At 50.8% G+C, this 21,474-nt stretch overlaps 1 protein-coding gene across 8 annotated transcripts; it reads left to right on the plus strand.

Annotated features, from left to right (window-relative positions):
* The first annotated feature begins 4,639 nt into the window (after positions 1 to 4,639).
* pogzb (pogo transposable element derived with ZNF domain b) lies at positions 4,640 to 21,395 on the plus strand. 8 transcript variants are annotated; one of them, XM_049730172.1, is made up of 16 exons: positions 4,640 to 4,770; positions 5,504 to 5,616; positions 6,187 to 6,317; positions 6,771 to 6,828; positions 6,898 to 7,005; positions 7,506 to 7,719; positions 7,789 to 7,934; positions 7,993 to 8,093; positions 8,290 to 8,436; positions 8,691 to 8,825; positions 8,892 to 9,085; positions 16,358 to 16,483; positions 16,546 to 16,781; positions 17,174 to 18,811; positions 18,888 to 18,924; positions 19,166 to 21,395. In XM_049730172.1, the coding sequence occupies exons 2-16, from the start codon at positions 5,508 to 5,510 to the stop codon at positions 21,021 to 21,023; spliced, it is 5,238 nt and encodes a 1,745-aa protein (XP_049586129.1). In that variant the 5' UTR covers positions 4,640 to 4,770; positions 5,504 to 5,507; the 3' UTR covers positions 21,024 to 21,395. The 8 variants fall into 8 exon arrangements, with proteins under 8 accessions (XP_049586129.1, XP_068507892.1, XP_068507890.1 ...); XM_068651791.1 differs by adding an exon at positions 5,887 to 6,026 and having other exon boundaries at positions 4,666 to 5,616; XM_068651789.1 differs by adding an exon at positions 5,892 to 6,026 and having other exon boundaries at positions 4,666 to 5,616.
* Positions 21,396 to 21,474: the final 79 nt, after the last annotated feature.

Consider the following 21,474-nt stretch of genomic DNA (forward strand, 5'->3'; position numbering starts at 1 on the left):
GTGAGTGGTACATCCAAAACTTTGACTAACCATTTCCAAGCATAGTCATTCTGTCATTCAGTCTTGCATCCTGTTTGTCATTTATTTCCTTGAACATCATGTCAAAGGTCTCCAGATCAGTCATGGGAACCGTCTTCTCTCCGCGTCACAGTCTGAACAAGAGTTGAGGCTCCTCAGCCCAGGGATTACCAGAAGGGGCTCCACAATGACCTTCAGAAAGAGAGAGAGAAAAAAAAGAAATAAAATACTCTCTTAAATTACTGCAGCTATGACCTCTTTTTAAATGACTAATGCCTACAAAAAAATAAACTTTTACTTTTCCCTGTCATGGGCATTTCACACTCACTTCCTAGCTGATGAAGAATGAAGCAAATGTTAGCTGCAATGATAAACTTTGCCCTGTTTGAAAAAAAAACAATTATGGCATTCTGTCTGTGCTTTTGAATGTGGTGCAAATTAATTTGGCAGTTCTACAAATTCAATTACATTATTTTAAAATAGTACTGTTTAGAAATAAAATCGCTTGTTCTACAAGTTGTTATCCAAATGATGAAAATGTACAGGGTAAACCTGGGTTTTATTTTGACATCCGCCCCGGTTTCCGGAGTGTGAAAGTCAAGGCAATGACATGTCATAAATGCAAGTTCCATATTGACAATTGCAATTACGACATACGCTTTTTGCATATGCTCGACAGTAGCTAAGCATACATAAGTATATTCAAACCACCAATAACAGATCAATTTACAAAGATAACACAAGGCAGTTGTGAGTACTTCTACAATCAAGAATAAGTCAAAAATCAATCTATGCCTTGCGGAGTCCGGTCAGTTTTTAATACATATACTCCTCTTTTCTACAGGCTTGGAGTCTGAAAAAGAGAACGGGAAAAAGAACATGTCTGATTTGACAAATCACCCATTAATCGCTGTTAATCACATGACACAACACCATTTTAACTTTTGAAGTGATTTGCCTTGCAGTTCCAAGCCCTCTTAAGCGCAAAACAAAGTTAGGTGCATATTTTAATGACATCAGAAGACAAAAACCTACCTTTTCACATGCCACTCCTTGAGCTAAATCTGAAGTCAGTAACCCCTACATGGGTAAAAAAGGGAAATTACATCTTTGCCATGCCATCAGAAAATCTCAAATTTGTGATTTATACCCTGCGACATGTCTGTCCCTAGCGTTTCAAACGAAGCAATACAACATTGAAATTACAGCTGGTATAGGGTTCAATATTTCATATTTGATGGATTTAATTTTGGCATCTATATAAGGTCTATGGAATAACCTATTATAGACTTCTATATCAGTTTACAGAAATAACCACACTTCACACGGATCATTGGTTGTTTAAAACAAAGCAATACAAGTTATGTACATTATTTGGACAACTTATAGCTGGTTTAGGGTTTAATATTTCATATTTGATGGTGGGGATAAGTGGTATAGAAAATGGATGGATCGATGGATTGATGGATGGATGGATGGATGGATGGATGATGGATGGATGGATGGATGGATGGATGGATGGATGGATGGATGGATGGATGGATGGATGGATGGATGGATGATGAATGGACGGCTTCAATATTGGTTATAGAAATAACCACACTTCACATGTGTTGGAATAATTTTAAGTGAAGCTTTGGCCTGCCAGACCTGGAGGCCTCGCCTTTACGAGTTTATCTTTTCCTTTTATCTAGGTTCTTCCTTTTTAGTGATAGGGATGTCTTTTGATCCCTGTCAGCCATTTGTATCCTTCCTGTCCTTATGTTGTCTGTGTGTTTTGGTTCCCGTAAGAGTCCTTCACTGACAATGAGCAGGGCTTATTTGCATAGGTGACATGATCTTTGTTTGATTCACAGGAACTTCATTCCTTTTATTTAGTGGTAGGTTTGGTTCATAGCTTGTAGTTTATCAGACCTGTTTTTCTTTGTTAAAGGTTACATACAGTTAGAAGTAGTTGCATAAAAGTTATCCCATATTTACTCAATGTTTGTTTAAGGAACTGCATACCGGTTACCTCACGTTTGCTTAATGTGTGTTGAAATGTTTAGGACAAGTTACTTATTACTATTGTGTGTTAATTACCAAGTAGATAAAGTTAGCAAAGGTCTAGTTGCATTTGTTCCACAGCAAAGCGCCAATCAACGTGCGTCAGGGTATTTGTTGACCCGGGTCGAGGAAGAGTCAGCCAACTGAGGGAGGACAGCTGGGGACGGCCTCTGCGGGGGGTCACGAGCCAACAACGAAGTGCTAATTCACACCACACTACATTCTTTTGCTAATCAGCGTTGCTACAGACACAATCCCCCCTCCCTTTAGTGTAGCAACGCCTCTGTAACCAGGGCCACCATAACATTAAAAAGAGGGGCACGTGGAGGAAGGACTCAGAACTGATGGAGGTTGTAACTGAGATTGCTTTCTCTATCGTTCTCCTCGCGAGTAAACCTGTTCTGGTTGTCTTCTCCTCTTCATTCCAGCGAGTGATTTAATGTCTAATCGTATTTAGACCCAACAACATGGATCAAGGCGGCTCGGTGGCGCACTGGGTAGCACGTCCGCCTCACAGTTAGGAGGGTGCGGGTTCGATTCCACCTCCGGCCCTCCCTGTGCGGAGTTTGCATGTTCTCCCCGAGCCCGCGTGGGTTTTCTCCGGGCACTCCGGTTTCCTCCCACATCCCAAAAACATGCTTGGTAGGCCGATTGATCACTCCAAATTGTCCCTAGGTGTGAGTGCGAGTGCGAATGGTTGTTTGTCTCTGTGTGCCCTGCGATTGGCTGGCAACCGGTTCAGGGTGTCCCCCGCCTACTGCCCGATGACGGCTGGGATAGGCTCCAGCACGCCCGCGACCCCCGTGGGGACTAAGCGGTTCAGAAAATGGATGGATGGATGAACATGGATCAATGATTGTTTAAAACAAAGCATCACAACTGTACATTATGTATACAACTTACAGAATGGTTTTAGGTTTAATGTTTCATATTTGATGGATTTAATTTTGTCGTCTATTTTAGATCTATGTGTAGACCTAAAATAGATGTCTATTTTAGGTCATTCTATAGACCTAAAATAGACATCTAAATTACGTCTATGTGTAGACATAAAGTAGACGCCTAAATTAGGTCTATGTGTAGACCCAAAGTAGACGTCTAAATTAGGTGTACATATAGACCTAAAATAGATGTCGATCAGGTTACAGAAATAACCACACTTCACCCGGATCAATGGTCGTTTAAAACAAAGCAATGCAACCTCTGTTCATTATTTATACAACCTCCAGCTGGTTTAAGGTTTAATATTTCGTATTCAATGGATTTAATTTTGTCGTCTATTTTAGTTCTCTATATAGACCTAATTTAGACGTCTATTTTAGGTCTAGATATAGACCTAATTTAGACGTCTATCTTAGGTCCATAAAATACCCTAAAATAGACGTCTATATCAGGTTCCAGAAATAACCAATTCACATGTACGGATCAATATGGTTGTTAAACACAAATCCAAACAACTTCTGTACATTATTTATACAACTTACAGCTGGTTCAGATTTTAAAATTTCGAAATATATTCATATTTGATGGTAGACGTCTATTTTAGGTCTACCGAGACCAGTTTTAGACGTCTAAATTAGGTCTATACATGGACCAGACGTCTAATAGACGTCTATGGCTGACACGGAGGCGTTCATACATTTATTTGGGTTGACAGTCATAATGGCCCTCCGCAGGAAACTGACTACAATGCGGCCCGTGACAAAAATGAGTTTGACAACGCTGCACCATCAGCGATCCCCAATTCGAATTTTGTTTGCATCTTTACGATTCGCGTGTGCCCAGGGATGATAATAGCAAATGATAAAAAGCAGGGAGGCGGCTCGGTGGTGCACTGGGTAGCACGTCCGCCTCACAGTTAGGAGGGTGCGGGTTCGATTCCACCTCCGGCCCTCCCTGTGTGGAGTTTGCATGTTCTCCCCGGGCCCGCGTGGGTTTTCTCCGGGCACTCCGGTTTCCTCCCACATTCCAAAAACATGCTTGGTAGGCCGATTGATCACTCCAAATTGTCCCTAGGTGTGAGTGTGAGTGCGATTGGTTGTCTGTCTCTGTGTGCCCTGCGATTGGCTGGCAACCAGTTCAGGGTGTCCCCCGCCTACTGCCCGATGACGGCTGGGATAGGCTCCAGCACGCCCGCGACCCCCGTGGGGACTAAGCGGTTCAGAAAATGGATGGATGGATGGAAAAAGCAGGGAAAAGTAGGGGAGAGGGGGGGAGGGTGTACGCTGTCTTGGCTAAAGTTGCCCGGCCAGCTAGCCGGCCGCTCCCCCCTATATATATATAAAATAAATAAAAAAATTCTCAACGGATTTACATGATTCACGAAAATACTTTAGACGGAAAAAAACACGGAAATCCGCGGATCCGCGGAAGATTCTCATCCCTTGTGTGTTGCGTCACGCTGACGTTACATTGTCTATCCAGCCAGAAGCGGGACAGTGCCACTGAAATGATACTTGCTCTTGAAGCACTGTCTTATCGTGATTTTTGTTGTTGTTTTATTGTGTTTTCGTGTTACAGTGTATCGTAAGACGAAAGCCACCAGCCCGGAAGTGACGCATTAACGCCAACCAATCTGCGGCACAAACATAAGAAACAAGCGGAAGTCCCGCCCTCGCTTTTCGTCTCTTGCGGTCCGTCGGGCCGTCCGTGTTCGTCGGCTGTTTGTGTTGTGTTGTGTTGTTGGGCTTCATCTTCCTGCCGGAGGTAAGCGCGCTCCCTCTCGGGCTGCTTCGGTCTGGATAGGTCGAGAACCTCGCCTTGCGCTGGGCGGGAGCACGGAGGGAGCAATCGGTGCACCAGAGGGGCGGTGCGTGGCCAACAAAACGCTGCGCAGCAGAATCAACCTTCACGTCGTCGTCCGTGGGGCAAACTTGGATTTTCTATACACTTTTGTCACTTGGTGGGTGCGTTTTGAGCCGTCGTGACCGAAGAGCGTAAAAGAAAGGTCAATGTAGACGAGGAGGGACGGGGAAGCGAACCCTGCACCCGCCGCCACAGATTAAATATCAGTGCAGCGCAAACGTTGACACGGTTCCTTATCTTAGGTTATTTTAGTTTATCTTAGCTTTGCTTTATTCGTTTTACTGTAGTCTAGTTTAGCAAGAAACAAGTTAAACACGCATACGTCGCTTTCAGTCTTCGCTATGTCCGTTTGTGTGTGTCGATTGAATGTCGTCTTCTCGGGCAACACGTTAACCTCAGTATTTTTATTTTGGCTCTCATCTGCTCTCATCCAATTTGTGCTTATGTTGGCTTGGCCCTCACATTGGCTGGTGTTTTTCGATGTGTGCCCCGACATTGGCTTATGACCAGCCTGTCACCGTTAGCACACATCGATCGAATTTTTTGCCAGTCCAATGTTGTCCGGCGTGAGGATGCCTCAGCCCCATGTGTCAGCGCGTGCTCTTCGAACGGCGGCTTGATGTGGTTTCCATAGCAACATGGACACGGAGTTGTTTATGGAGTGTGAAGAGGAGGAGCTGGAACCATGGCAGCAGGTGGACGACGGCCTGGACGAAGACAACGACAACGTGGGCGCTTGTGAGCCAGGTAGGCAGTAATAGCCGCGTGCGTGTCTGTGTTGGCAATCGTTCGCAATTGCGGACGGACTTTGACCGCACCGCAAATGCCCGTCGACTGTGCGAACGAGTAAAAAGATTTCAAAGGCAGCGAATGCATTTGAAATCATTTGCCTTTCCCTGTCAAAACGTGGCGGCTTTGACAGCCTTGCGTTGCAAATATGTGCTTAACAGGACTCATTAGATTTTAAAAAATCATGCAAACGCTGACCCTTAAATACAACTTTCCTCTGTCACAAAGAGCAGATCATGCTGCTTTCTGCACATCCGCTGAAGCTTTTACCTTCTGCGCACCGTCGTGACGTTGTAACATAACACGTCATTGTGTCTGTGATCGCATCGAATGTAGTCAGAGCGCCGTCTAACGGACAATCAGCACAGGTACATCATTCTGATGACACCAACCAACACTTGTTAAATGAGAAAGAAAGAATGTATTTGGCTTTGGCCGGAAAAGTCCGGGCTGAGTGTGGTTCTTCTGAAGAAGGCTAATAATGGCCTGTGGCGCACGAGTGGTGAGGACTTTGTTTTTCTGCCTCAGCTTCTTTGTCGTCACTGAAGCCGATGGCGCCGCCTCTTCCATCATCCTGTGCCGCCGCCCCTGTGTTGCTTCACAGGCCCTTCTTCCTGACGCAGACCAGCGGCGGGGCACACCTCCTCCTCAGTGCCCAGGTACACCCACATGCATCTTCATCTGTGCCAGGGCCGGAACGGTTCGCTCAGGTTACGTGGTTTTGTGGTCTGGTTTTTGCTCTGCTTCGGTACTTATTGAAGTTAAACGTGAAAGTGTACATTGATATATATATATATATATATATATATATATATATATGTGTACTGCCCATGTTGAATACATTGTCCCGCTTTACAAGGAGCCTGACCTTTTATGACACGTCTGGTCCGGCGCTCCCCCACCCGCTCTCGTCTGCACGCTTACTCAAACGCTTAGAACCTTGTTTGAGATGCATCCCTAAAAAATCATCAGGCTTGCCAACAGGATCTCGAAAGGGGCTCTTAGCAACCAAACTTGGGCATCCCTTTCTAAAGTAGTTTTATCTCTTTTTGGGGGGGGTTACTTTTTGGTCTTTATAAGTCCAGGCTTTCACGTGTACTGTTCTGGCTCAGGCGTTGCCGTTGCCATCACCCGGACCGTCGCAGATTGTCAACCTGTTGCAGAAGCCGTGTAGGTGGCACCGCTCTCGTCATGCTCAACCAAAGCTGAGTTGACATTTTGCACTGACCGTCTGCGCAGCCCCCGTGGTCCAGCTTGCCCTGGGCGCGTCCTCTAGCTTACCCACCGGGCACACCCTCTTGGGACCTCCCCCCCAGCTGGGCCATCACGCCAGCAGGGAGCACCAAGGTCAGTGGCCTTACTGCGTACTCGTTGATTAAGTATTTTTGTTTTGGTGCCCATTGTTTTCTTGGGATTAAGCCTCCAACTTGTGGGCAGCATCACTTTGCTCCACACGTTTTGATGGCTAAGTGGCTCAAGTTAGGTTTTTGTGACACGTCACACTGTCACGTCGACGCACAATTTGTTCACATTACGTTCAATTGTTGACTGTTAGGTCAGGTTTTGTGACACGAACAAGGACAATTTGTTCGTATTGTGTTCAATTGTTGGCTGTTTGCTTCAGACAGCATTCAAACGCTAAAGTTAGACTTCTTTTTCTTATCGTGCTAAAAATTGCATTTTCTTTTATGTTGTCAGAAAGAAGAAGCGCATTTCTTATCATAGATCTCCTGTATCAAAATGACTTTACATGATGCTAAACTTGTCTTTGAGTAAAATAGCAAGCGGAGAACTCGTCCCCCCCATCCACACGTTGAGTTCAAGTGCTAATGTTAGCCTTTTTTCAGAGCTTTTCATTGCTGCGATCGCAGCGTCAGGTGACCCAGCAGCTCCTAGCACGTCGTCCTCCTCCAGCATGATGCCGACCAAGGTGGTCCTCAGCGTGGACGAGTTCTACTACGGGATGATTGGCGGGGAGCAGCCTTTGAGGAAGAAGTACCGGCAGGCGCTGGACACCTTCGACTGCAGTGTTTGTCAGCGCGCATTTAGCGACAACCTCAGGTGTGCCTCTCGGGGGCTGGCTGCTTGACGAGAGAGGGCCACTCGCTGAGGAAAATGTCGCTGGCGCAGGTTGGTGCAGCACACGCTTCAGCACTCGCCGCTCATCCGAGGAGGCGACAACCGGAAGATGTGCGCCTTCTGCTTCCGCCAGTTTTCCAGTGGCGCTCATCTTCAAGGCCACCGTGAGCGGGTTCACGGCCCCGCCCCCTCTTCCTGTAAGTTAACGCGTGGCGTCGATGCCGGCCATCTTGACGCCACGGCGGGTCTCCGCAGGTACGTGTCGCATCTGCGAGTGGGCCTTTGATGACGAGCCAGCCTTCCTCAACCACATGAAGACCAACCATAAACCGGGAGAAATGCCCTATGTCTGTCAGGTGGGCGTGCCTTCTTGGTTGCGACTTCCGTTCCGGTGTGCAGTTAGCATGTCGGAAACCCACGCAGCCATGTGTGAGTGCGGATGGTTGCTAGCATGGGTGAAGGGAAGCCCAGAAGAAGAAGCAGGATGGGAGGGAGGCCACCATCCATCAGTGCCCGCTTGCGGCATCCTGATGAATTGTGGCTTGTGTTCAGGTGTGCTTCTACCGCTCATCCTTCTACTCGGACGTCCTGCAACACTTTGCGAGCTTCCACAGAAATTCGCGCTACCTGCTCTGCGTCTTCTGCCTTAAAGTCAGCAGGAATGTGGGCAGCTATCAGAAGCATGTCCTGCACCACCAGGTACACACACACACACACTCACTCACACACACATGCACAATCTTGTGCAGAGCACCACTCGCGGCCTCCATCCCAACACTTTTATGCTTCCAGCCTCACGTCCTGACTTGTAGCTACTCAAGACACCACTGTAGGACACAAACACTAAAGTTGGACTCAATCTAAAGCCAGTCAAGCGCTGGCAAGCCATCGCCAGCAAGTGATGTAACTTTGCTTTTTTGGAGATCGGAATAAAGGTTGTCTTTGTGTGCCAGGCGGGCCAGGCCTTCCACTGCAGCAGATGTCGCCTGCAGTTTGCCTTCCTGGCAGACAAAAAGCGCCACAAGCTGGAGCGCCACCGCAGCGTGCGCAGGCCCGCCAAGCTGGAGGGGCTCCCGCTGGGTTCAAAGGTGAGCTACCGCCCAAAGCTCCCCGGCGAGTCCTTGTTGTTGATGTTGATATCACCACCCGCCCAGGTGACCATTCGCATGTACGGCAAGAAAAGGATTCCCGCCGCATCGGTCGGAGGCGGGGCCCAGCTCCTGCGGGATCCCTCCTGCCTCATCCAGCCCACCAAGATCAAGACGGAGCAGCAGAGCGCCTCCGGCCTTGGGGACTCCCCACTGGCCGACCCCCCCCCATCCCCCGCCGGGCGGCCGCGTGTCGGCAGGTAAGCTAAAAAGGAAAACTAGATTGGGTTCATCAGGACAAAGTGCATCCATTTGTGGAGGCGGCCATACTTGCCGTGGGGAAGGGGAGGGGGAATGGCGAGCCGTGGCGCAGAGGCAGGTGTCTTGGCTTGGGCGCCTCCTCAATTCAACGCGGCATTTTCTCTGTGGGATTCTGACCAATCGGGTTGATCTTGCCATTTTCCAGCGTCGATACTGACGGGAGGTAGAAATAAAGCCAAGTCAATCAGAAATGAAAAAAAGAGTCCTTCCAATCGATCTCCAGGGTTAACCATTTAACGTCAATGGCTCTACTTTTTGAGAACAAGGCTCTCCATAACGATGGCTCAATTTAATCATTGAATCATGATGACGATGGCTCAGGTTCAATTTAATCCCGCACACAAAGAATTTAGGTTGAGATGAATATCTTCAACATACCATAATTTCCGGACTATAAGTCGCGTTTTTTTTTTTCATAGTTTGGGTGGGGGGGCGACTTATACTCAGGAGCGATTTATATATGATTTTTTTTCACAAATTTTTACTTGATCATTAAGACATCACTTACTTACAAGTATAGTTGACCACTTCCCTTGTTATTTTTAGTATAGTTGATCACTTCACATGCTTTTATATCTTTATCTTGAACATATTCAAAACATAAAAAATAGAGAAAACATCAAATAAAGCAATTAACACTTTAAAGCACCATATCCAAGTCCACTGTCTGCTGTATGTACACTTGCTCCATTTTTGCTCCTCTTATATTTATTATTATTATTTATTATTAGGGCGGCTCGGTGGCGCACTGGGTAGCACGTCCGCCTCACAAGTAGGAGGGTGTGGGTTCGATTCCACCTCCGGCCCTCCCTGTGCGGAGTTTGCATGTTCTCCCCGAGCCCGCGTGGGTTTTCTCCGGGCACTCCGGTTTCCTCCCACATCCCAAAAACATGCTTGGTAGGCCGATTGATCACTCCAAATTGTCCCTAGGTGTGAGTGCGAGTGCGAATGGTTGTTTGTCTCTGTGTGCCCTGCAATTGGCTGGCAACCGGTTCAGGGTGTCCCCCGCCTACTGCCCGATGACAGCTGGGATAGGCTCCAGCACGCCCGCGACCCCCGTGGGGACTAAGCGGTTCAGAAAATGGATGGATGGATATTTATTATTATTTGTTTATTTATCATTTATTCAACACTCTTATTTATTCATTGTTTGTGCCTTCTTGTTGTTGTTTTTTTGTGTTGCTTGTATGCATATGTGTACTATCTCACCGAGGGATAGTGGGAACGTAATTTCAATCTCTTTGTGTGTCCTGGTATATGAAAAAAAATCGACGGAACAATAAAGCAGACTTCGACTTTGATAAAACAACCAAATAAACAAAACAAAAAACTACATCTGAAAAAAATTATATTTTCAGACGAAACTGGATGAGGGCGCTCTAAATTTCACCGTTGGCCGTGACTCATCAACTGGGTGGGCTTAAGAAAAATGGCACCAAAAAGAAACTCATATTTTGCAGGTTACAAACTTCAAGTTGTAAAATATGCAGCTGAAAACAGTAATCAAGCAGCAGAAAGAAAGTTTGGAGAACCGTGATGTACCAAAGCATTACTGTATTTTGAATTTCAAGTGACGTCAGTGGCACGGCGCGGTGCGGCGGTTGTTTACATAAAGAACAAACGTACCCACGTAAGGACTACCGGCATCGTTAGCGGTGATCATTTCTAAGTGACGCGGAGGACAAAGAGTTTGAAGGAATTAAGGATTTGGAGTGACATAGAAGGTTTGAAAAACTATTATGGCTTTTACGCACGCTCGGTCCTACTCTACTGAGTCGGGGGCTGGCGCTCGGCCGAGGGGCTGTCTGCGAACGGTGCATGGGGCTCGGACATGGCCATTACGCACGCCCGGTCCTATGCCATGGAGCTCTCGTGTCTGGAAGTCTATGCCGCCACACGCTTGGAAGTTTGTTTTGTTTAATAAAGAGCCGTTTACCAAACCCACGTCTATCCTTGTACTTTGTTAACGCTACAATATAGTTATATACTAGATCTGTGGAATAAAGACGAGGCTGACGTCAGGGCGCACGCGCGGCGATGTTGACAAAGGACGAGGAATTTGATTGATAAATTTAATGGATTTAAAGTGCACGGATGGTTTAATAATATTATTGCTTATATTATAGTTATTTGAAATATAGTTTATCTATCGTTATATGAGCCTGTGGAATATTTTGAAGTGCAAGCGCCCTCAGCCGCGCGCACCCATTGTTGACAAAGAACGATCGATGGATTTAATGAATTGGAGTGACACAGATGATTTTATAAATGTGTTATTCATGTAATCGTTTTCTTTAATAACTCTATATGTTACGTCAGGCCCATTCTCAGCTCTTCGTTTGTGTTTGTCACGTTAGCATACCTATCGTTTAGCCTGTTGCTATCGTATCGAACAATCGATGGATTTAATGAATTGGAGTGACACCGATGGTTTTATAAACATGTTATTTATGTAATAGTTGTCCTAAATCACTCTATATGTTACGTCAGGCCCGTTCTCAGCTCCTCGTTTGTGTTTGTCACGTTAGCATACCTATCGTTTAGCCTGTTGCTATCGTATCGAACGATCAATGGACTTAATGAATTGGAGTGACACCGATGGTTTTATAAACATGTTATTCATGTAATAGTTGTCCTTAATCACTCTATATGTTACGTCAGGCCCGTTCTCAGCTCTTTGTTCACGTTAGCATACCTATCGTTTAGCCTGTTGTTGCTATCGTTTAGCCTGTTGTTGCTCGTTCATGACTGGTTTTGGTGTGGGATTTTGTCGAATAAATTGCCCCCAAAATGCGACTTATACTCCGGAGCGACTTATATATGTTTTTTTTCACTTTTTGGGGCACCGATCCGCCTGTCGATCTCGCGCTCCATCCTCCCCTCACTCGTGAACAAGACCCCAAGATATTTAAACTCCTCCACTTAGGGCAGGATCCCATCCCCGATCCGGAGAGGGCATTCCACCCTTTTCCGATCGAGGACCATGGACACGGATTTGGAGGTGCTGACCCGCTTCCCAACCGCTTCACACTCGGCTGTGAACCGCTCCAGTGGAGATCATGGCCTGAAGAAGCCAACAGCACCACGTCGTCTGCAAAAAGCAGAGACGCGATGCTGAGGTCCCCAAACTGGACCCCCTGAACGCCTTGGCTGCGCCTAGAAATTCTGTCCATAAAAATTATGAACAGAATCGCTGACAAAGGGCAGCCTTGGCAGAGTCCAACCCTCACTGGGAACAAATCCGACTTACTGCCGGAAATGCGGACCAAACTCTGGCATCCGTGATACAGGGACCGGACCGCCCTTATCAGTTGGCTCGGCACCCCGTACTCCCAAAGCACCCTCCACAGAACCTCCCGAGGGACACGGTCGAACGCCTTCTCCAAGTCCACAAAACACATGTGGACTGGTTGGGCGAACTCCCATGCACCCTCAAGGATCCTGCTGAGGGTGTAGAACTGGTCCACTGTTCCACGGCCAGTACGAAAGCCACACTGCTCCTCCTGAATCCGAGGTTCGACCTCCCGACGGACCCTCCTCTCCAGCACCCGTGAATTCTTAAAGAGGGGAACCACCACCCCAATCTGCCAATCCAGAGGTACTGTCCCCGATGTCCACGCAATGTTGTAGAGGCGTCTCAGCCATGGACGCCCCACAACATCCAGAGCCCTTAAGAACTCCGGGCGGATCTCATCCACCCCCGGGGCCTTGCCACCGAGGAGTTTTTTAAACTACCTCAGTGACTTCGACCCCAGAGATTGGAGAGCCCGCCTCAGAGTCCCCAGGCCCCGCTTCCACAATGGAAGGCGTGTAGGTGGAATTGAGGAGGTCTTTGAGGTATTCTCCCCATCGACTCACGACGTCCTGAGTCGACGTCAGCAGCACGCCATCCCCACTGTAAACAGTGTTGACGTTGCACTGCTTCCCCCTCCTGAGACGCCGGATGGTGGACCAGAATTTCCTCGAAGCCATCCGGAAGTCATTCTCCATGGCCTCACCACACTCCTCCCACGCCCGGGTTTTTGCCTCAGCAACCGCCGAAGCCGCGTTCCGCTTGGCCATCCGGTACCTGTCAGCTGCCTCCGGAGTCCCGCAGGCCAAAACGGCCCAATAGCTTGACGGCATCCCTTACCGCCGGTGTCCACCAGTGGGTTCGGAGATTGCCGCCACGACAGGCACCAACGACCTTACGGCCACAGCTCCGGTCGGCCGCCTCAACAATGGAGGCGCAGAACATGGTCCACTCGGACTCAATGTCCCCCGCCTCCCCCGGGACGTGGGAAAAGCTCTGCTGGAGGTGGGAGTTGAAGCGTTTCCTGACAGTGGATTCTGCCAGACGTTCCCAGCAGACCCTCACAGATCGTTTGGGTCTGCCAGGTCGGACCGGCATCTTCCCCCACCATCGAACCCAACCCACCACTAGGTGGTGATCAGTTGACAGCTCCGCCCCTCTCTTCACCCGAGTGTCCAAAACATGCGGCCGCAAATCCGATGACACCACTACAAAGTCGATCATCAAACTGCGGCCTAGGGTGTCCTGGTGCCAAGTGCACACATGGACACCCTTATGTTTGAACATGGTGTTCATTATAGAAAATCCGTGTCGAGCACAGAAGTCCAATAATAGAACACCGCTCGGGTTCAGATCGGGGGGGGGCGTTCCTCCCAATCATGCCCTTCCAGGTCTCACTGTCATTGCCCACGTGAGCATTGAAGTCACCCAGTAGAACGATGGAGTCCCCAGAAGGAGCGCTCTCCAGCACTTCCTCCAGGGACTCCAAGAAGGGTGGGTACTCTGAGCTGCCGTTTGGTGCATAGACACAAACAACAGTAAGGACCCGTCCCCCCCACCCGAAGGCGGAGGGAGGCTACCCTCTCGTTCACCGGGGTGAACCCCCAATGTGCAGGCGCCCAGCCGGGGGGCAATAAGTATACCCACACCTGCTCGACGCCTCTCACCGTGGGCAACTCCAGAGTGGAAGAGAGTCCAGCCCCTCTCGAGAGGGCTTGTACCGGAACCCAAACTGTGTGTGGAGGCAAGTCCTATGTATGTCTAGTCGGAACTTTTCTGCCTCGCACACCAGCTCGGGCTCCTTTCCAGCCAGAGAGGTAACATTCCATGTCCCAAGAGCCAGCTTCTGCAGCCGGGGATCTGACCGCCAAGGTCCCTGCCTTTGGCCGCCGCCCAGCTTACACTGCACCCGGCCCCTTTGGCCCCTCCCACAGGTGGTGAGCCCATGGGAAGGGGGACCCACATTTCCTTTTCGGGCTGTGCCCGGCCGGGCCCCATGGGCGAAGGCCCGGCCACCAGACGCTCGCCTTCGAGCCCCGCCTCCGGGTTTGGCTCCGGAGGGGGGCCCCGGTGACCCGCGTCCGGGCGAGGGGAAACTAAATCCATTTATGTTATTCATCATAAGGGGCTTGTGTGAGCCGTGCTTTGTCTGGCCCTTCACCTAGGACCCTTTTGCCATGGGTGACCCTACCAGGGGCATGAAGCCCCCGACAACATGGCTCCTAGGATCATAGGGGCACGGAAACCCCTCCACCACGATAAGGTGACGACTCACGGAGGGGACTGCGTCAAATTGGAAGGAGCAAAAGCAATTTACCGTGCAAAGGATACAATCTGTTTGCAGGCACTTTTGATAGTTAGAGGTGCTTGTCCGCAGCCAGAGGATCGCTGCTATCGGCACTTCCGATCTGGACAAGGACCTGCTGGAGCAGCTTTACAACTGGGCTCAGGTCAAGCCCAGCACCAACCAAGTGACCTGCTCCAAAGGAAGAGCGTGGCATGCGGCACCATCGGTGCAAACCAAACGGAAAGGAAGAGCGGGCCGTGCGGCACCATCGGCGCAAACCAAACAGAAAGGAAGAGCGGGGCGTGCAGCACCATTGGCGTAAACCAAATGGACTTTCCCAAAAGCAACAGCAGCCCCGAGGAGTGTCTGATCTGATGGCTGAGGAGAGACTTGCTTGTCTTTACCCATTGGAGAGATTCCAGGGATGTTTTTTAATGCCCAAGATGGCCGCTGGACATCCCTGTGCTGTCAGCGGCAAAATAATACAACAGGTGTGTATTGTAGCCATTTGGCATTGCAGTCATTTGTGCGCTGGGTCTATTTTTATGTAACCCTCACCCCAACCCCTCTCTCAGCTGACTTGGCATAGCCAGTGCCCTGATAAGGTGACACGAAGAAGTGGCACAAGAGGTTTTTCCCCTTCATGGATATTGCCGTGGTGAATGCCTTCGTCCAGCAGAAGGGCAAAGGGGAGAGCTTTTCTCCGGATGTCGGCCTGGATGGCATCGCCCGATCAAACCCATCGAGGTTCAGGCTCTGCCATGCCAAAGCGCCCATCGAGTGCGCCGCGCTTGGCTCTGCTTCTTGCGCATCAGGGACTGCGATAGTGACTGGCATGGTGACAACAATTTGTAAGTGTGGGAAATACCCATGTGTGTTTTGTTTCCATAAAGCCATTACCCCAAAAGACTCGTGTGTCTACGCTTCTGCTTTCAGTCATACGTACTTGGAGTGAAAAGATAGTCTTGAGTCTAAATAGTCTTAAGTCTAAGTTTCATCTTTGTGTGTTGAAGCGTTCCAGAATAGCAGCAGCCTTTTTCCCGAGCAAGGTATGCGACCACGCTGGGCCGAACGGCGACCACGCTTGCGGACTTCTCCTCGGGCAAAACCTGAGTTAAATGCTCATTTGGTCTCATGGCATTGTCAAAATTCCACCACGCATTCATTTTCCCGGCACTCTCTTTTGTGTATTCCTCAGTGCCAGTCGCACTTGAACAGATTGTGACTCTTCTGCCTGTAAGTTCCTTTTGCGCATGTTCAGGGCAATGTGGTTTGCACCTTGCTCAATCTTGGGGCCACTGTTTGGCTACTGTCGAAGTCCGAGCGGTTCGGCTTGTGTTGTGTCACGTGAGCGCAGGCGTCATGTTCCCCCATAATGACTGACACGCATACAGCAAATGGATGCCGTCAAATTTTGTCAAAACAATGCAATGAAATGTTCTTCGTTTCAAGTCCCTAACAAAAAAAGATTTTTTTGGATTGTATTGTTGCTATTTGAGGGCATTTCAATGGGAACAAAGTAGCGCTGTCAGCGCATTTTGGGGTTTGCAGGTTGCCGGCTGATTGTTGTCCAGTTGATGTAATTTGACTGAAGCGTGTGCTCAAAACAAGCGTCTGCTTTTTGGTTGTCAGGTTGTGGTGCTTGGAGTGCGGCGATGACGTGCGCGACATGGCTGCCCACTACCCCACGCACGTGCGCTGCCTGCTGTGTGCCTTTGGCAGCTGTTGCTCTCGCGCATACGCAGGCCACATGATCCAGTAAGACGGGAAGGGCGGGGAAGCAGCGGGGCTCGTGATTGATTGTTGCCATCTCATTGCAGCCACCACGTGCCGCGCTCCAAAGACCACCGTCTCCCTCCACATCAACACCCGCCCCCTTGGTCAGCCGCCGTCGCGTCCTCCATCCTCGAGCGGCTGCTGACAAAGGCCTGCTTATGTTTCAGTCCTTTCTTCTTGACATGTTGCCACCGTGACTTTGCGTCGGTGTCCGGGGACGAGATGGCCGAACACCTGCTGGCCAACCCAGAGCACGGTGGTGCCATCTGCCGCCCCAGAGGTGAGCATCTAGTGCAGGCTTCCGAACGCCTCGAGCGGCGGCTTCAAGCAAAGGCGTCAAGTGTTTGCCATGCCCTCCCTTGCTGTTGTACAAACAAAAGTCAAGAAATACAACGTGCTCAACACTGACGATTCGGAAAGTAACTCACTTGTCACAAAATATATTTTTTTAATGTTAGTCAAAATGAAACGACAAATCAAATTGGCGTCACATTGGTGCGTAAACGAAGCATTATGACGGGAAAGCAGACAGAATATTGCTGTCTCATTATTTTGGCTTTCCCAGATGACATGGCACTAGAGTAGAAGGACAAGAGTAGATTTCAAAATGTTCCCTCCTGTGCCGGCCGGGGTTGAGCTTTGCTCAAGCTTGGAGCTGTTTGTCGTCTGCAGTGTACGTGGAGCCAGATATCCAGCTGCATTGGGACCGAGAGCCGCCACACCAGCTCGAGAGCGACCAGATGCCATGCCAGCTCGAGAACGACGAGCCGCTTGGCCACCGGGACTGGAGGCTGGCCGACAGCTGGACGCGCCCCGAGGACAACCTGGACGCAGAGATCAGAATCTCGCCCTTCACACAGCCCTGCGGGCCTCGCCAGCCGGCGCTGAGGAACGCCGACGCTGTGGACTTCTTCAACCTGCTGTTCCCTGCAGCGCTGGTGGAACTGATCGCTGCAGAGACCAACGCCCACGCTAAGACCTGCTGCTACCTGGACTCGGGCTGCCTGGACTGGGTTCCAGTCACCCCGCGAGAAGTCAAAGGTTTCCTAGGTCTGTGCATCCTGATGGGCTTGCACAACCTCCCGGAGCCATCTCAGTACTGGTCTTGGAACCAACATGATGGCCCCACCTTCCAGCGCACCATGAGCCTGGAGCGCTTCAAGCAAGTGGCCTCCAACATCCGCATGGGAAGCTTCAAGTTGTCACGTGGCCACCAAGCCCACGACCCGCTGCACGTCTTTAGGCGCATGCTGGACATTCTGAGCAGCGCCATGTGGGATGCCTACCGGCCCAACTGCTGCCTGAGCATGGACAAAGCGCTGCTCCCCGCTCTGGAGGGAGATCCGCCAATGGGGAGCTTGCAGGGCCAGCCTCAGTTGTGGCTATTGTGTGACTCCAAGTCCGGCTACTGCCACCGCTTCTTCATCCAGAGTGGCCAGGAGGTGGCCCCCGCTTCTTCATCCAGAGCGGCCAGGAGGGGTCCGGGCGTGGTGCAGGAGCTGGTCAAGGGTCTGGAGAACAAGCACCACCACATTTACTTGGCCAAGTCGCTCACGTCTGTGCCTCTGATGCAGCAGCTTCTGGACCAGGGCATCTATGCCTCCAGCTCCTTCCCGCCTCGCAGTCCCATCTTGCCGGCAGCGCTGTGGGAGGACGGCCGACTGGACAAGCCCGGGGACTTCTTGCAGAGGCGCTTGGGTCCCCTGCTGGCCACACGCTGGAAGGACACCAAGGAGATGGGCTGCCTCTCCAGCAACGCCCGCGCGGGGGAAGCGGACACAGTGTGGAGGCGCTCGCAGAGCAAGATGGGTAGCCTGGATCCCATCAGGCGGCCCATGGCCTTCCGACTCCTGCAAGAGAACATGCGAGGGGTAGACATCTGCAAGCAGCTCCTGGCCTGTAACCCGCTGGGTGGAATACTGCAGGACCGCTATTGGCGTGCTCTCTTCTGGTTCTTGGTCAACCTGAGTGTGGTGAACGCCTTCATCGTCCTGCGCGAGAGCCGCAAGGAGAACCCGCCGGCCTGGGTGCGAGACGGGCTCTTCACGCAGGTCAACTTCCGCAAGCGTCTGGGCATCCAGCTGGCTGAGTGCGCCCGCCAGCCCTCGCATGGGAGCACACGGGAGGCGGAGAGGGGTGACCGGAGGGTCCGACACCGCATGGACCGGATCACTGGCTCGTCCGGGAGCTGCCGACACTGTGGTGGGACCATGGATACCGGCACCTGGGCCTGCGTGGTGTGCGGGGCGCGACTGTGCAAAGAGTCGTCGTGCTTTTGGGAGTTTCACGGCTTGTTGCCTCTCAACAAAGGTGGGTGGGGCTCATCCGAGGGTTTCTGTGCCGATGCCCGCCCTTCGCCGCTAAAAGCCGCCTTTGTTGTCCGCAGGCCTGACGGAAGTGGGATTCCTCAAGGGCAGCCATAGGTAATCGCAGCCCGCTGTTTAGCCGCCTCCACACAATCATTTTGTCATCAGTCATCTTATTAACTGTGACTGTGTTTTTGTCAAGTAGTTTCTTTCTGTTGTTGGGTGTCCTGCTCTTTCAAAGCAAATACATGTATGCCCAGACAGGCTCACATGAATACACTGCACTCGAGTCAGACTGAGGCAGCGGTAAATTGAATCATCTTGGGTGTCTGACTGGTGCGTCGGTTTTGTGTGACAGTGACGAGGCGGAATCCGACAGAGTCCAAGATCATCTGGCTCCCCTGGAAGACTTCTCTGAAGACGAGGCCGCTGACAGCCCCAAGCAAAGGCCACCTATAAAAAAGGAGGGTACTTCTCCGCCTCCCTCGCCTCATCCGGCCAACGTCAGCAGCCAAACGGAGCCAGCGGACTTCCTGTCAGCCCACCAACTGAGAGTGGCGCTGCTGGCTCTGTGCGGCGGCCTACACCAGGCGTCCGCCGTCTTTTCCATTGAGCCGTGCCTCATCCGGGTCTGGCTGAAGGAGGCCAGGAAACACCTCAAGCAAAAGAACCGGGACAGAGACGAGATGCAGGTCCAGGGGGACGGCGAGGCCCATCTGGTGGCCTGGGTGCTGAGCCAGCGTGAGCAGCAGCTTCCTGTCAGCGAGAGCGTCTTCTTCCACAAAGCAGCCACACTCAACAAGAACGGCGCCTTGGGCGACACCTTCCGCATGTCCTACGACTGGGCCGTGCTCTTCATGCTCCGCCACCAGCTGGGCCCGACGCCCGCTGGCACCAAGCGAGCGCCAGCCTATCGGTTGCCGCTGCCCCTGCAGGCTCGTGTCCAGTCCTTCAAGGAGTTCACCCACAGAGCCATCTTGGCCAACCGGCTTCCTCAAAGTTCGGTCGGCGTGATGGACGAGCTATGCTTCTTTGTGGATACTGGGAGCGTTCAGCACCGCGCTGAGGCTTTGCAGTTCACGGGCTCGGTGCCGCTGGTCACCGTGTGTCTGTCGGCACTGGCTGACGGAACCATGCTGCCTGCTTTGGTGCTGACCGACAGACGGCCGGCCAGCGAGCCGCTGCCGGACTTTGTGCTTCTCCAAGTCACTTCACAGAACCCAACCGCGCGGGAGGCCTTCAAGCTCTGGATTCAACAAATTTGGCTGCCATATCTTTCTGGGCCAGTTTGCCACAGGAAGTCCATGTTGGTATTGGACCAGCACCAAGACCACGTGGGAGACCTTTCTCTCGGCAACCTGAGCAACTGGGGCACTCTTCCGGCCGTCATCCCCGAAGGATGTTCCTTCCTCCTGCAGCCTCTGGACCTCTGTGTCAAACCGGCTCTGCAGCGCTTCCTCCGAGCACGGTGGGACAAGTTCAGTGCTGGCGGCCAGGAGGAGCCCGAAGAGGCGGCGGCGCCAAGAAAACTGCAAGACACTGCCGCTCAAATGCTGATCCGCTGGACGGCTGAAGCCTTGACGTGCCTGAAAGACCTCCGGCAGCCATGGCGGACCTCTTTTGAGATTACGGGAATCCTGCCGAGGACAGACCCCGGCCGGGAAGGTCCCGACCGAAAGGCAGAGTGGCAGAACCTCCTGAGGAATCTTGAAAAGATACTGCTGCCTTCTGAAGACAGTTTGGACCTCCTGCTAGTGGAGGATGAAGAGGACTCTGATGACAACCAGATGTCCGCAGAGGAGGAGGACCCTCAGGAGCAAAACAAACCCGGGGCACACACTGAAAATAAGCTGCAAGAAGAAAGTGACGAGAACAAAAACACAGAACTCCAGGAGGAAGAAGAGCAACAAGTGGACACCAACAGAAACTGGGAAGAGAACAAAGAGGCAAATGACCAGGAGCCAATGGAAAACACCAAAATGGTCCAAGGAAAACAGCTTGAGATAATGGAAGAGGACAGCGAAGAAGAAGCAAAAGAAGAGAAGGAGCAGGAGAACGAGGATAGGAAGGCCACCAAGGAGCGCAGGGAGACCAGAATCATGATCGGAGAGGAAGTTGGGGATGAATGGAAGATAACCATGAAGACGAGGACGGAGATCAGGATAGAGACAGCTCGGAGCAACCAAAACGAGCCCCAACTAATGGACCTGAGCTGAAAGTCCTTCCAGATCTTTCGAGGACCCAATATGGCTGGCCTCGGACAATGATGCGGCATTGTCCATTGCGATTTTCAACTTGTGCTCACCTCCAAAGCTAGCTGCTAGCAGCTAGCCCCCCAAGCTGGCTGCTGAATGTGACTGAATGTTGGCATTGACTTGTTGCTATATGCTAGCGCTAACCACAGCATGTAGCTTGCATTCCACAGCGATTGGAATGAGAAGCTCCTCATACATTATGTTGTCCTTTTCTTTTGCTTCAGTCTGTCTCTTCTGTCCTGTCTGTGGCTTCGTCCCAAGCCACATGTTTCTGCTAGGAAAGCTGAAAGTCATTTTCCAATTTTTTCACTATAAAAATCTTTTTATGGTCAACTGGGGCTTTTATTGTGTAGGATTTAAACAGAAGATAACTTCAAATGGAAAACAAGTTGTCCACGATTGGAGCGGATTT

This window comes from Syngnathus scovelli, chromosome 9 (assembly GCF_024217435.2).
Source record: "Syngnathus scovelli strain Florida chromosome 9, RoL_Ssco_1.2, whole genome shotgun sequence".
Taxonomy (NCBI): Eukaryota; Metazoa; Chordata; class Actinopteri; order Syngnathiformes; family Syngnathidae; genus Syngnathus; species Syngnathus scovelli.

Coding starts and splice junctions, on each gene's coding strand:
- pogzb (XM_049730172.1), top strand. CDS start 5,508: ATGGACACGGAGTTGTTTATGGAGTGTGAAGAGGAGGAGCTGGAACCA. Junction 7,935..7,992: donor CGGCCCCGCCCCCTCTTCCT/GTAAGTTAACGC, acceptor GGGTCTCCGCAG/GTACGTGTCGCATCTGCGAG. Junction 16,484..16,545: donor TACGCAGGCCACATGATCCA/GTAAGACGGGAA, acceptor ATCTCATTGCAG/CCACCACGTGCCGCGCTCCA.